This window comes from Ammodytes marinus (genome assembly GCF_949987685.1).
Source record: "Ammodytes marinus genome assembly, chromosome: 2".
NCBI lineage: Eukaryota > Metazoa > Chordata > Actinopteri > Uranoscopiformes > Ammodytidae > Ammodytes > Ammodytes marinus.
Window position 1 is genome coordinate 10,985,341 of NC_137231.1, and position 16,805 is coordinate 11,002,145.

The 16,805-nt window shown below is 42.1% G+C and overlaps 1 protein-coding gene across 1 annotated transcript in view; it reads right to left on the bottom strand.

Annotated features, from left to right (window-relative positions):
- LOC307258180 (transmembrane protein 132C) overlaps positions 1-16,805 on the bottom strand; it is a gene marked incomplete at both ends in the record, with an annotated part of 125,697 nt that overhangs the window by 20,804 nt on the left and 88,088 nt on the right. Inside the window, one exon of the mRNA XM_080037632.1 lies at positions 13,139-13,325. Coding sequence (XP_079893758.1) covers positions 13,139-13,325 — 187 coding nt within the window. The remainder of the gene's footprint in view (positions 1-13,138; positions 13,326-16,805) is intronic.

A 16,805-nucleotide genomic window follows, 5' to 3' on the forward strand; every position in this document is an offset into this window, starting at 1 on the left:
TGACTGCAGTTAGCAGTCCCCTACCTCGTTCCTACGTCACAACCACATGAACATGCAGCAGTCTTCGTCAGATAGTGCTGCGATGGAGAGCAACGAGTCATCCTTCACGAACACAGAGATCCTGATTGCATAAAAACGAGCGGGATACTCAAAATGTTATCTGGCAATTATTGCAATGCTGGATGACTGGGAGACCTGTATTATGAACTGCGCATACTGTTAATGTGATTGCTGTATGAATGTAGAGTGATTTAACACACATTTAAGAAATATATCACTTACTTCTCCTTTAATACATCAAATAATACAATTATTTCATAGCCATGTTTCTTCAGTGTGTTACTTGCAGAAAATTAGGACGTTACTAAATATACTGTTCACATCTGTCCTATGTGCATTCATTTCAGGAACAGAAAGGATAAGAGCTAAAAGTAATTCCAATTTATAAAACATATAGATAAATATGAAGCTGGAATGTGAATGTTTTGCAAAAGTAAAACAAGCCAAATAGTGAACCGATTTCCTGACAAAGCTAACATAATTACAGATCATGCAATTTGCAGTATAGCCTGAGCCTTTTGGAAATTATTGTTTCAAGACTAATGCGACAGTGATTTATTGAGGGCTAATCCAACCCTGACCTTAATAAAATAAAAATAGCACACCAGAGTGCATTATTTTTTGGAAGCTCAATAGTTTGAAGGGATCTGACTTGGGCTGGTTGGAAATCCCGCCTAGTAGAAGGAGAAAAAGCCATAGCCTTGCAACTAAAACAATTAGCATTTCACCTATGATAATTGATTTAAAATGGTGATGATGTTGCATGCTAACAGTTGTGCACTTACTGTAGCTAAACATGATTCAGAAATGTATAATCCCTATAGTTATAACATGTACCACCTTAAAAGAGGGGCACCATTGGAAGCATTAATCAGAACGGATTTATGTGAATCAAGTTCAATATGTCACATTTTATCTGTCTGTTTCAGAAAATGAATGAAATAAAAATGAATATATCAATATCAAGTATATATAGCACTTGTCATATAAATGCTTTTTCAAAGAACATGAGACGCATTGTTCCAATTGTACAAATGCACTAATACAACATGTTTAAGAGGTTGCATGAAACATATCTTACAGCTCATTTGATTCTCAACTGTTGACGCTGGTGTTTGCTACAAGCCAATCGACTGCCCGAAGTCTCACAGATAGGAGTCTTTTTGTTCAATAATCTGGGGGAGAACTGCCTGTCTGCTTTATCAAGGATCTCTGTGTTAGCATTCAGCACGCTGCTGTGCCTTGTAATGTGCTCTGGGATGTAATTTCTGCCCGTGTCTCGGTCGGATCTGAAAATAAGTGAGATTTATGGTGTCAGCCTGAGTGACACGGGCAGCATGAGAATTAGCCAAGCTGCCCATTCTGGTGTTGCGATTAGCCTCTGCGTTTTGCCCTGTGCTAACACATCCACATTCTGACCCCGACATCCTTGCTACACTGCAACAAATGAACAGGTCAAGCCCAGTGTTGAGTTTGGGATTTTAGGGCCCTGCATTATTCATGGGGCAGCAGAGGGAAGAGAAGGTGGTAAACATAGAGTATATGCTTAGTGTGTGTACGCCTCTTCATGTCAGCCCTTTATTTGCTTTGGCTGTCCCAAAGCCAACAAGCTGTCCGGATAAACCTGAAGCCCAAGTCAGGGCAGTAAAAAAAACCCTATAAACCAAAACACCTAATCTGGGGTTTTTTACCACTGTAATTGACGACTTGTCATTGGACATCAGTCTCTTTATGATCTTTCAAGCCATTTCAAGAGCAAAATCATTAAAAAGGACCATAAAGTATATACCAATAGTCAACTAACCTACGGTAAATGAAATATTCATTGTTCTGATAAACATTTTCATCCCTTAGTGAGTCAAGTGTGTGTACGTGCAGGAGACTGAAATGGGAGTAGAGGGGTATCGAATGATATGCCGTATAAACATTAAACGCCACTCAGACGGTGTCCTGAAGCTATTAAGCAAAAGACGGAGAAAAAAGAGGTGTCCTTTCATCAGTTCCTCTCTCCGCATTGTGCAATGCTCAACATGGCACTTCCTCCCTTCTATTCCAGTGGGCGTTTAATTGGCTTGAAGCGAGAAACATGGAGGAGAGTGGGAATAAAGGCCTTGGTAGCACCATGCAGAGCGATACATCACCGCATGACAGCGCATTGAAGCAGCGGTGGGATGGTTGTGAAGCCAACACACTGCCTTTTAATGAGGGACACTCACTTTCCCCATCTCTTCTCTTCTCTTCCCACTCTCTTTGCTCTCCAAAGAAAGAGCCAGTTCTTCCCCTTGTCTTGTCTGGTCTTTTTTCCATTTTCCTGGTTTTCTTCACGGTCAACTGGATGGAGGTGGCCGCAGTACGTGGACACACAAAGACTTATCATCTCCAGAGGGCCCTGTCTGAGGTACAGGTCGGTCAGAGATACCATCTCCGCTCATTACCGTTGGCCGTCGCTGGTGAAAAGATTAACTCGATGGGGACTTTGACAATAGATCGGAAAGTGTCAGTTCAAAAGGAGAGATAATGGGAGGTCATGGTGATGATCGTATAGACAGAATGAACTGGGGCATCAGAATTGGTGGACATGACCAGGGCCACTTCAGTATAGGTACATCATTCAAAGATGAAGAGACACTTTAGAAAGGTAATTTCATTTCCATAGTAGATAGTGGCAGGTAATCACAAATAAGTATGTACAGTATTTAGTATGTACATTTCTCGCATTTGGAAAGCAGTGACCAATGAAACTTGTGGCAAAACATTTACTCAATTTTATTCAATTTAAATGTGCTCTACTTTGGACAATTTCATAGCAAACAGGTATGGAGCAATGCATTTGTTCAGGAAAAGCACTCTCAATGAAATGCTGCTTCTTCCATGCCTCACAATCACCAGCTCATTCAAACATTGCTTGGCAATCTGCTGACAAATAACACCCAATCTTACTCAAGAAAATGTGCAATTCTGCCATTTTGACCCAACCCCTTTTAACTATTGCTCTGGTGATACGCTCACACCAACGCGGTTGTTGCTGCAGCTACCTCGATCCTCCTAATCTTCTCTTTGTGTGCATAGCCTGTGGGATTGTTCATTGAACATGTTTGTGTGTTGAAATTTTGCGAAACGTTGAACGTTAGATGGGAAGATCGATACCACTCTCAGATCTGAGCCATACTTGACTTAATTATTATTTTTTTGACTAAAGCATTTTACACGGGTGTCTGACCTTATTTAGACTTTTGATGATCCAACCAGTGTGACTTTGAAAGTGGCATGGTTAATCAGAGAACAGTAAGAGACGGAAAGGTCCTCACAGTGCCTGATGGAAAAATTGATTCACACACTTGGACCGAAAGTACCAAACCTGGTGTAATTGATTTATGTTGTATTATTTTTCTTTTTACTTTAAAAGAAGGACAAGCAATGACATATCCAGAACTCCCTATACTTTATCTGCGCTGCGTGGACGGTTATGCAGGAGGATCCACACAACAGTTAATGGACAATATTGATGTTTTAGTCACATTGAATTGCTCTCAGCCTTGAATCATTTATGAGCTGAAATGATTTACAGGTAAACTTTGACTGCGGGGAACCTTCACAGTGACACACTGCTGACAGGACAAATCCTCATCACATACAGTATATGAATACCATTATTGAACATACAGTATACGAACGCTCCTTGATTCCTCAGTCTATATGGGTTGGTGACAGTATAATTAATTTTCCACAGTGAAAAGAGTGTATCCTAATACTCATCATCACGCATTGACGTTTTATTTCTCTATAGGGCCACACATTTTCGGTGTGACAGCAAGTGGTGTGGTAGGTTTATGGACTCAAGTTATAAAACTCTGTGGTGGTGAGTTCATTTATCCTCAGGGCATCTCTTGTAAACACGCTTGTTCATAAAAAAAGAACATTGACAGAAAGCTTATTAGTGTCTGTACTTTCAAAATAAAGTTAAAGGGATTATTGAGGCCGAGGACAGAGCCACACTCTGGAGCCCAGTGGCCATGAAGAGCACACATCATCCTGTGAAGAGGCGCTTGTGAATAAAACATGGCTGGACGTGGAAGTATAATATTTTAGGTTTTATAGGACAAATCCCCTGCAATTCTCATGAATACAATACCTATAATACATCCAACTCAATGGGTCAGGAGGGAGGAGCGGGGTGTCCTTGGCGACATTTCAACAACAGTCAGTCTCAGTTTTGGAAGAAAAAACCCAAGGTCAGACACCAGGGACAGAAGCAGCTATCAGCCTCCCTAGAGATGAGAGAGAGCTGCAGGGGCTCAGGGGAGGGAGCTGGCAGGCTTCTATGACTGATGCTGGCTCTGTCTGTATAGTGTATAGTGACGTCTCATTGATGCCCCCTGCTTTTTGCCCATTGTGGCCGGGGGCCCAGGGGCCAGAAGGGGAAAGGAAACAACCCTGACCGCGCCAGTCTGCTCAATTTCAGCCCGATATCTATCACACTCTGCCGATCGATCAAGAGTTCTTCACCAACAGCCAGCCCATGCCTGTGGGAGATGACCCACTGATCTCTGTCTGATTCCTTCACCCGGCTCTGATCGAGATCCATACTGCCAGCTTAGCTTGGCTTAGCTCGGCTTAGCTGCCCTCTGGACACAGACCTCTCTCAGCCGGCACAAAGGTCAGCGCCACTGTTGAGTCCATTACTCCTAAAAAAAGTGAACACATTCTGCTCAAACCTCAGTGGGCCCAGATTACAGTCAGAATGAATAGAACTGGGCCAGAATGTGAAGCAGGATGTTAACAATTATGGGGAGATGTGAGATATGGACATGTGCAGAGCCTGTCATTCTGAGATTGATCTGTCAGCCTGGCCAGCCATGCCTTTTTACTTCTTTTGGGTATTTTTGTACTCAGCTGTGGCAACTATTTTCACCATAACTGACAGGAGAAGCGAGACGGCCCTAGTGACGAGGATAAAGGTGAACAGCATTCAATTAGAGAAGCTAAAATAAGTGGTTCCAAAGGGTACAGGTCTTAGCCATGTTCTGTAGGCAAAGCCAAATAAAGTTTTAACCAAATGCAAGTCATCTTCTGAGATTTGCACTGTAAACAAGTCATTTGCTGGAGAAGCTTTCACAGGCATTGTGAGGGGTTAGCTTTCTTAATGGTCAAATGACTGATCATTTTGCATATGTCACCGTAATAAGCAAGCTTTGCAGAAGCAGGCAGTGCAGCAGCAAAATGTATTATTCCAAATCTGTAATCACACACCTCAAACACAAAGAGAGGTTGTGTAAGTGTGTGTTTTAAAAGTTAACAAATCCATCCTACTCACTTTAAGCCTTTCAATTACAAAAGCACTTCAGTGTCTTCCTGAGTGAAGAATTAACCATTAAACCTCTGAGTATCTGTTTCCCTGTGTCTGTTTCCCTGTGTGTGTGCAGGACCACTGCTAAGCTTTTGGGTGCCCTAAGCTTAAATTGTCAGTGAGGCCCCCCCCCCCCCCAAAAAAAATACCAAGATGGAAATGTTTTGCCCTTCTCCGAGACTGCTTTTTGGCACATTTGCTGTAGTGATGAGTTTTTGCGAACAGCATTTACTAACAGAAAGAACAGCTTAAAGTGTGAAAAAAGTTGCCTAGTATCCTACTAACTGCCTTTGCAAAGGAATTGAGTGATATGTAAGGTTACAAAATTAAGAAAAAACAATGATGGGCCTGTTCATAACTAATTTATATATTTTTGTAATGTTATGATAATCATGCAATTTTTTAAGAAACCTCAATTTTGGAGGGCCCCTGGATCATCTCTTTTACTTTGTAATAAAAAAAAATATATATATATATAGGTATATAGGGGAGAGTGGCCTAAGCTGTGCGGTTGGGGAAGTGTGCCATCCCTTGTTTCTAGAAAACCATAGAAGAAATTGGAAATGTGACCACATATTTAAGAAGAGCAATCCATTTGACTCATCCTGTAAAGAAGGGAGAAACATGGAATAAGATATAAGCACATGTAAGCTCAAAAAACAGTTTTTTTCCTTTCAAAGTAAAATTTCCATGATCATGGTTTTTTGATTATTGTGTCTGAACAATTATAGAAACATTTGAAAATATTTGACACATGTTTTAGTGCTTTAGTATGCTACACTTTGTGTCTATATAGTTAGCATGATGTCAGCCCTAAACTGCTGCATCATGCCTATTATCCAAAATTCGGGAGTTGGGGTGATTTGTGCCAAAGGGCCTATGTGAGTTATAAGTAAGTAAGTAAGTAAAATATATTTATAAAAGCACATTTATGACAGTTTGCACTGTCCAAAGTGCTGTACATAGTGCATTCAGTAGATAAACAATGAAGGTAAAATAACAATAACAAAAATAAAAGACATAAAGCCCATACATCCACAAATATAAACAAAGATAGTAGTGCAGAGGTAAGATAGTTAATGGGGAGGAAAAACCAGGGTGTACATATGGGTTTTGAGCCTTGATTTAAAGGCAGAAATGGAGGGGCAATCACATTTGTCAGGTGGCAGTCACAAGCACGGAGCAACTAGTGCGAAGTACATTTCTGAGAGTTGTGCCAGTGGCATGGCTGTATACGCTGGTCACCAAAAAGAAAGTGATTGTCTACAGTAGCTCAGAAGAGACTGACATCTCCATCCCACTTAACGACACCACTGATGAGAGTTCAGATGGCCAGAAAGATGATAATGGTGACTTTGTCATTGTGAGCTTTGCAGGCAAAACCACCTAGATCTGCTAGGCCTTGTTTAAGAAAATTGACCTTCAATCTTTGTAAAATATTTACTTTAAATAAACCTTAAATAAGTAATTGTCTTATGGATTTGTCTTGCATTACAGTTTATGAGATATATATCAATGGCACAATTTACCCCATGGTATTCTCTCTTGTGGCACAACTTACACCACACTGGGGGCAAGTTGTGCCACAAGACAACTTTTTTTCCGAAAGCTATATTTCTTAAACAGTTTATTCCAGATCCAAAGTTTTTATTCAGATGCACAACATCCTGAAATATATGTACATATTTGAGTTGGAGACATAACCGTCAAGGCCTCACTTTAAAATCACTTTAAGTAAAAAGTTGCACAACTTAGGCCACTCTCCCCTATATATAAAAAAAATATTTTTGGGGGGCCCCCCCAGGTACAAGGTGCCCTACGCGCTCTGCGTACCCTGCGTATAGGGAGCGGCGGCCCTGTGGGTGTGTGTGTGTGTGTGTGTGTGTGTGTGTGTGTGTGTGTGTGTAGCAGTGTCATTAAAAAGTGCAATGGTTCACCCACTCACTTCTTCACTTTTTACAGTACATGCAGACACGGTGACAATGAGTCAGTCCTTCCTTATACTTGAGATCCTGTGATTGCACAGGATTTCAGGAGCACGGAAAATGTTAGGTGTTCCGGCTTAATAGGTGACCATTTGTGAAGAGGTGTTATTTTATTCTGCATTACATGTGTGCCTCGTGCACACTGCGGCAGCCTCAATTAGTGCTACCACTTCCTCGTCAGCCTCTAAGCTGTAGTAGATGTAAATGGATTGCTGGCTTGGGGTCCATTCATCAACCCCTTATTGTTCATTGTATAACTCACGCTGTGTGGAAACAAATATCCTGTTTAGTTAAACCGAATAAAATATAGAAATTTTGTTTTATGCTGATCAACTAAAAAGGATCAAAATGACATTAATCAATTGCTTTCTATGCGTACACACACAGTACCTCTGATAAACAGCTTGCATGAATTTACCTGCACCCAATGCGTCATTTTCTGCAGGATTAGCTGGCGTACAAGTGCTTATGTCTCTTTGTCTAACTATGTGTTTGATAAATGGCCCTCCAGATTTCACTTGCCCGGGCAGAGAAGATGTGTAATGCAACAGAGGGGGAATGGAAATGGAAGGAGCAAAATGAAACATTCATTGGGAGGATGTTGATAGATGGCTTTATCATGTGCAGGCAGAAGTGGCCAGAGAAGGCCAGGGTGATGATGTATTGTTTAACGATACATTGGAGCGGCACGTGAATACAAACGGCTGCTTTCATTTCTCCTCGAAACCCGACTGTGCCCAGCGAAACGCTCGTGTGACTGAGCACAGTTTGGTGTCTGGTCTTGGAACAGGGATGACTGATGAAAGAAGATATGATGTATGCCCTGTCCTCCTGCTCCCCTCTCCATCACCAGGCATCCACAGCATGGGTAATGATGATGAGGGCAGCCCGGACAGGAGCGTATTACTTCACCATGGTAAAAGATAATGGACCAGTCTCCAACTGTGCAGGGCGAATCTGCTCAGGCATCCAATTACTGCCTCCAAGATCCATCTCGACATGACCCAAAAACACACTGTAAGTGAAATGGAGGATGCCAACAGAAGGGAAGCGGAGGGGGTGACAAGGGAGGCAATTAATCTACATCGGTAATATATAATAATATATTGTTTGTCTGGGGCAAGCGGAAACACATACAAGAGAGAGAAGAAAGGAGGAGAAAAAAACCTCTAAAAAGGTAAAAGTCTAGAGAAGACAGTCCAGGACAGGTAAGCGATATTACATTCGACAGAAAGAGTTCTGAGGCATTTCGTCGCCTCTAAACTGACTAGAAAAACTTTTGAATACTCTTTTCATTTTTCCGCCCTTTGAAATAATTGCTGCATTTGCAAAACTCCTGCTTGAAGGTTTGAAATTGGTGACAAAGTGGTGAGCGGCGCTCCGAGCCTTCCCAATGCAGGTGGGTCTGCGACAACACACACAGGAGGAGCCCTCTTCAAAGGGAGCAGAGGAAAGAAAGAGCTCGTCTTTCAAGCCGATGTCGCATGTTTTCCCAGAGGTGTCACCCGTGGCAGAGCCCATCACTTGGCTGGGAAAATTCAATGAAAAGACCTTTTTATAATAATCAATTCCAGCAAGGGCGCGGTAATTTAGAACACGCCGTAAATGGGCAAGGGACGGGGTCTGAGGAGCCATCGATGTAATAGGCCAGTAAATTTGATCAAATCCAAAACAAGCTTCCCATTACTAATAGTCATTAGCTTTATTACATTACAACCTTTAGAGACATGGTCAGTCACGGATCCTCATTCAGTTTATGAGATTGTTTCTGGTCAAATCACAAGTACAGCCGCTTTTCAATTATGACAAAATACAGTCTAACCTATTAGAGTAATTAGTGCTAATCAAAGATGAAAGGACCTTCCAGAGCAAAACCAAAGCGCCGTTATGTCAACAGATGCCTTCAGAGTGCTCTGTGAAGACTCCCCTCTCAACTTGATTAAAAAAGATTGGAGAATATCCCCTTGTGTTTCCCACTCTGCACTATCTCTGAAAACACCCATTTTTCCCTCTCCGTCTGTTCCTGCCCTTCTTTTCTTTCCTCATCCGTAACCTTGATTTACTGTCGACTGCTTGTAACAAAGATTCACTATTGCAAAGAATACAATAAAAAAGGACCCCAATTCGACTTGTAGGCATTTTAGTTCATCTTTACAAGTTATACAAAGCCACTGTGGCTATACAAAGGCAGCTAGAGAAACACAATTCTTCCGAAGCTCCATGAAGCGATCTTCTTCGATATTTGTGCTGACTTTCTGTGGTGTAATATTGCTAAAATTGTTGATCCCATTGAGGATTAACATTACAGTCTGCAACCCCAGCTTGAGGCCATGTTCATTTCATTATTGGGCTCTTTAGACCTAGATTTTTGTCTCAGGAGTAACAGGATGAAAAAAGAGGTGCAACACGAATATCAGACTTAACTTTGACCAGTGGTGTAAGTAATGTGTAAAGCTTGCCAAAATGAAAAAAATACCATATTTCAGATCAGTTGCTGAATACTGCCTAAGCTTTAGTTTCAATTTCAAGCCAAGGCTGCCTTGTAATTTAAAATCCTGGAACACGCGATTCCAAGGCCAAAACATAAGGATTCCTCGTGTAAGGCGTGTGGAAAATGTATTATGGTCAGTCAACTTGCTGTACATCTGGAGAAAACTAGAAGAAAAGTACAGCCAAGAAGAGTGTGTAGTAGTAAAATAACTGATGTTGGATGTGCACTGTTGCACGCAGACATCTTTGAGTTATTAGGTCTGACCACTGCTCAGCGTGGTTCCTTATATTTCCATACCGTGCAAATTTTTTCCCAGAACACTTTCATACAGCTAATCGTGTTCCAGCATTTGATAACGGTGTATTCTGTCTGTCTGCATTTCATATATTATTTTTTCTGCTACATCTCCACCTTCACTACTCTATTACCGTGACTTCAGTTCTGGTTGCAGAAATCTTGTTTCTATCGGAATCACTGAGTTTGTTTTCTCTTTGGTGAAGGCAATGTTGTGATGGAGGGGAAGATTTGTTTGTGTGTATTTGTGTATGTGTCGGTGTGTGGGTTGACGGCCCTGCTTTTACATTACCTTACTTCCTCTTTTCTTACAGCAAAGAGTGTAGCAGGGGGAAGGGAGAGGAACTTATCAGCGGGCCTTTCATGCCACAGTGATCCCAAGTAATCTAATTCAGCCTTCCTCTTTCTCGCTCGTGTGCTTCTCTCATATTGGTGCATGCAGATTGCAAAAGCCTTATATGCGTGCGTGTGGGTATGTGTGAGTGAGTGTGTGTGTGTGTGTCTGTGTGTGTGCGTGTTTGAGTGGGGGGGAGAGAAAAAGGGGGACAGAGGGACCCAGACAGAGTAGGTAATGAGTTCTGAATGTTTCTGCATGTATAAGTATTTGTGTTGTGCGTTAAGTACCAAGGGGGTGGCTGGGAGATGCTGTGCACCTTAGGGAAGCTGTCTGCGCGGGAGAAAGCACTTGAAATGAAATGAAGTAGAAAAGTGTGGCCTTACAGGGGGAGCAAAATCATAATGAAATAAAGTTGTGCAATCAGCCTCCTTTCATCAAAAGTCAGGTGATGAGTAAGAATTATCCATTTCAATACTCAATATCGGTGCCTTCACTGACATACTGACAGCACCTCTGAACAAAATAGCAAATTAAGGTTAGGAAAAGGGGAAATCAAGTCTTTCATTAAACACAAAAACACACACACACACACACACACACAAACACACTCACGCACACACATGCACACACATACGCACAGTATATCATCAGTTTTATTACACATGAAACACTATTCATCTTATGTTCTGAGAGGCTCCTGCCTAAATTATCCTGCCCCTAATTGATTTAGCCAAGTTTAGCAAATATTGTAATATCAGGTTAATTGAGATGGATTTTTGCCACTGTGAAAAAAAGTTACATGATTTATGGCCAGCCATAAAATCTCTTCTTCTGCACAAGATGAGCAGAATAATGAGAGTGAAAGAGCAGACAAGTTTTGGAATTGATTGATGAGTGCGTGTTTAAATTTTGGAGGGGTGTGCACTCCGTACACGGCATTCATTCCACAGAAACAACAGTATTTCCTGTGATATGCTCTTGCACAACCAGCCAGAAATTAAATCAAATCAATCAATCGAAGAAATGTTTTATTTAAAAGCAATAGCGAAGACTATTTGGTCAATTCTATTTCTGTGAGCAGTGGAAAACTGTATATTCCTAGAGCAAGGCAAGCTGTTGATACATAAGAGAAGTGATGTGAGAGAAAGCACTCGAACAATACGGCGTCGTTAGACAGCCTCAATTATCCCGGGGAAGGATCAGGGGGAGAAGATGTGCCACATTTCTCTGAATCCAAGAACTGCCTCCCACACACACATCTATCATCTACACAGCTACGGGCAATACTTAGAGAACAACATTGACACAACAGTCAGGTACGTATGATGCAAATCAGTGGCATGGAAATAGAAATGAATGCATGTTTTGCTTTAGTAATCAGCGCTGATGCAACCGCACATCTTTTCTCTTTAGTCAACAACACAACCGATGTCGCTCACTTTTTCACCCGAATGTTCTTGATCGAAATCAGATAGCGTTGCTCTCTGGGTGTAGCTAAACAAAGACGCTGGAAAAGGCTGTTTGTGTTAAAGTTCTATAGGAAGAGCTTTGTTTAATCTTCACGCAGCAGAGTTTGCTGTGCTGTGGATGAGGTAGACAGACAGCTCCAGGCTTACCCCCAGGCTAGAGCCAGACACTAGACCCCCCCCCCATCTGAGAGCTGCTGGGAGCTACAGCTGCAGTCTCCCTGCCCTGCTCCTAAACACACTGGGCAGGCACAGGTCTACAGAACTATCCAAATCATTTACTTGAGTAAAAGTAGCAATACTACAATGAGAAGTTCAACATAGGACTAATTTGAGTTTTTCTATGCTGAGTAGTTTAAGAGCTATTTGTAATAAATATAATACATGTTGCCTTTAGATGCTTTTAAGAATTGGGTGGCACTCGACAGCAGGCATGCTACGGGTATATTTTAATGGCAGGGAACTACGTTTATTTTTTTAATGTATAATCAAATACCCTGCTTGCTATTCAAATGTTTTAATGAAGGGAGTGGGACAGGTCTACTTACAGTGTCCAGAGTTAGGACTAAACAAGGAGAAGCAGCTTTTAGTTTTTATGCACCAAATATCTGGAACAAACTCCCAGAAAACTTGAGGTCTGCTGCAACTCTCAGTTCTTTTAAATCGATTCTGAAGACTTTTCTGTTTACATTTTATTTTATTTAAATGTTCTACTTCTATTCATTTGCTTTTAAATGTTTTATTTCTATTCAATCGCTTTTCTAATGTGTTTTATGTATTTTAATCTTGCCCCTGTAAAGCACTTTGAATGGCCTTGTGTCTGAATTGTGCTATATAAATAAACTTGCCTTGACTTGAAGATACTATTTTTGTTATTAATCACTTAATTGAAAATCTGTATTAAAACATGTGGCCAGTTAATGAATGCATTCCTCTGCCCACTACATTTAAAGTCCAGCAATTCCCAGCCATTTCCAATGCAAAGCAGATCCTTCATGTGCCGAAATAAAATATACAAATGGTGATTTGTAGATTCATAGTTGAAAATTGAACGAATATGGTGTTCTACATTATCAGTGTACACCAGTTCACTCAGAGTGATAACGTGTGCAGCCAGCTACGTGGGCGAGGCACTGAGCTGGAAGAGGCATCACTCACCATGGCCAGGGGCACGATACCCGCTAGGTCCTCCTGTGCCAGCCGGATCTCCGTCTCAGCCTCTTGTGTGGCGGCGAGACTGGCCGGGTACTCCACCTGCCAGGCCATCCAGCGGCTGCCCACAGGCTCTGGAAAGCTCTCCAATTTCAGATCCACCTGGAGCACCCTCTGAGCACCCATCTCAGACCTGCCACAGTGGAGGGAAAAAAACAGTGTAGAGTTTGAAAAGGAATGAGCATGTGTGTGTGTGTGTGTGTGTGTGTGTGTGTGTGTGTGTGTGTGTGTGTGTGTGTGTGTGTATGCGCACCTGTGTACCAGTGTAAAAGTGGACTTTGACGTCATAGCACCTCCACCAACAGGGGACCATCGAGCCAACAGGGGACATTTCTGGTGATTTTTCTAAACTTTTGCCTCAGGCAAGTTTTTGTGTGTGTGTGTGTGTGGGTGACTGTCTTTGTGTGTGTGTGCTCGTGTGCTCATTGACCCCAATGTCTGCTCTAATGAAGACCAGCGGCAAAGGCTGATGAATGTGTGTGTGTGTGGCTGAAATCTATGACATTTTACCAACTGAGATTCCCCCTAAATGTCAAGTCCCCCTGTCCCTCTGTGTTTGACTTTTTGGTCAACCCTCTGTTTCATGGAAATGTATCTCCTCCTTTTTTTCTCTTTCCCTCTCACACTTTTGCACAGGTGATGTGCACTGTAACCAGGACCTATAATCTCGTGGCTGCTCCGCATAGCAGTTCAAAGGAATGCTGCACCGGGCGTCACCCCATCTAAGTTGATGATGATGATGATGGCGGGGTTTGTCACCGGTGCCCCTGTGTGCCGTAGCAGAGTGTAAATATGAGGCATGCTTTGGCACGTTCCACGGCAGGCCTGAATTAAGTCAGACAAATGCGGAGCGTTGATAATAAAATTTCCCGCGGCACCATAACTCTCTGGTGCTCAGAGTTTAAATATAGCCTGAAGGCAGGAAAGGTCAGCTTTACACAGGAGCCGTAGGAGATGGGGAAATGGCACATGATCTGTAAGCCACGTCCGGCGTGTCAAATGGAGAGATACTGGGCCAATACATTTCACGCCCTGTCTCCGAGGCACACCGGCACAAAACAGCATCTTTTAATTTGAGCATGGCGAGGTGGAGAGAGACCGGGAGGAGAAGGCGGAGAAGAGAAGAATGTATCCACATGGTACTTTGTTTGGGGAGGAGGGTGCGTGTGCATGTAACATGTGGAAGAAACTGCAAATCATGAGGCAGACAAACTTTTAAGGCCGAGTTCAATGAATATGAAACAAACAAAAACTTAAAAGAGTGCTCATAAATATGTGGTACACCTTGGAAAGAAAGCAGAACAAATGTACGACATGCTAAATTATGAAGAGGGGGACTTAAAACAGTATAAACGCTAAATAATTGAAACTATTTTATCCACCGCTGTCATATTCATGTAGATTCATTATCCTCATATTATTCCGTTTTATTCTGAGAGAATGAGAGATTTGTTGCGCAGCGGAGCACAACAACCCACTTTTCACATCCAACAGAGGTGAGTATAAATAATTAAGACGACAACCAAATAACTTGTGTCACATTTCATATCGGTGTACAAATCAGTGTACCAGGCCGTTGAAGGCATATAGTACGACCGATTGTGGAGTTTACGTAACTGTCCCACAATGCCGTGGAAACAGACAGATGCTAATCTCCGCCTGCAGACCGGTAAAGCCACGAGGTTTATCAAAGTCAACAGATGATACACTGAACGTCCAGAAATAAACCTTTGAGGGAACACAGTTACAGAGCGTCGCACAGTGCCTGTGTCAGACATAAACACAAATGGCCTACTTTTCAGCAGACTTTTGCTGCAGAAAGGTTCCTCTTGCAAACAGGCACATGGGTATGGGCTTTGGGTATGCAACAAGACAGACAGGCAAAAGAATGAAAGTGTCTGCACAGCGAAAAGGTCTGGGTACATACACTACCAAGTACAGGAACTAAACTCCCATCTTCACAGAGTTAAATGGCCTCCAGAGAAGACAGAAGGCTTGACTGTTATTAGCTTTTTTTCCCCCTTCAGAGGTGTCAATTATTTCCCTCTTCGCATGATACAGTTGGCAGAGTTTGTGAAATGCTATGAATTTCATGAGGTCTTTATATTTCTTCCTGCAGTAAAAATGTCAACAGAATACCGAGGTTATAAGAATGTACATTATAGGTGTAAAAATAGTCCTTCTGCCAAATTATAATGTGCAGATATGATGCTAATTTGGTAATATTTGCGACAGACGAATCCAACTTCGAAAGGATACCTGAAAGGATGACAGTAATATATAAATATGAAAAAGGAAAAAAATGAGGACAAGTGAAGGCAAGAGAGGAAATTAGATCTTGGGGCAGTGCAAAGTTGACCAGAGTCATGATGAAAAAAATTGCAAACCATCACTTCACTTTGGCAATTTTATTTTTATTTTATTTTTTAACTTAACTGAAAATGTGAGCAGGTGTTTGTGCCTGTAAACGTAAGTAAAACATTGCCAAAGTGCTTTACGTACATCATACCTAATAAATATTAGGTATGATATGAACTGTGATAATGGTTTGTTCATAGCAATTCTTTTATGATGACTCTCATAAACCAAAGCTGCTGCTGGTTATTTATCTAGCTAGCCAATAAGGTGTAACGCAGATGGCAAAAAGAGGAAACAATAAACTGAAATTTTCGCCCACTTAGCCACACGCAGAAAGCCCGGCCGGCAGCACTCTGTGTTTGTGATTGTCTGCTGTGCTTGACCCCCATTGACACACACGTCATAAAATGAAAATAACATTGTCAGGGTGAGTAGCGGCTCAGACGTTGAGTCACAGACATCAAGCGTGTACACCAGCGTGCCATCCTTAACTGACCTCCACTCACCAAGTCTGCTAATCAAATGGCTCGCTGGGGGAAACTGTTCATTTCTCTGTCACTTCCAGCATGTGGTCTGATTCAATTAGCAACAAAGGGGCCTGTGGATGTGTGTCGCGCAGCTGGCCTCAGCATGATAATTATCTGTAAACTAGCTGCGGTTTGACTAAATCTGAGGCCAGACGGAGGACCGGAGGGCAGCCAAAGGCAATAGAGAGGGGCTCAGTAGATAACAGGCCCTAAAGTTGGAAGCAGCTGGCCCTCTGGCTTCAGAGAGCGACTGGACTCCAGAGGAAATCAGACGTGACAAGGTGTTGCCAGACACTGACAACTGACTCATGGAGAGAATAGCGAGGAGATGGCTGAGTGAGGATGCTGTTTAGGCACATTCAAGATGCCCCATTAATCACAGCGACACCGGGCAGATTTGTAGGGACACGCGGTGACACACGATGAACCATAAGTGAATAGCTTAGCCTAGATACAGCCCTGTGTGTCTGGAATAAAGTTGAACTGAGCCTCCCACACCACACCACTATTGTTAGCATATGTTAGAGTTTATTTGAAAAATAATTATCATAAACCCTGTTTGCTTTCTGTCACAAAGAGAATGATACATCCATGGCCAAATGCAAAGGAACACAACACACTGTATACAAATCTGGCAGTCAGTATTTGCATGCATGCTCTCTGTGTTTGTTGTTGATTGTGGAGATGTTAGGGGTAAATACGACTTAATATGTCAAAGCAAAATGTCA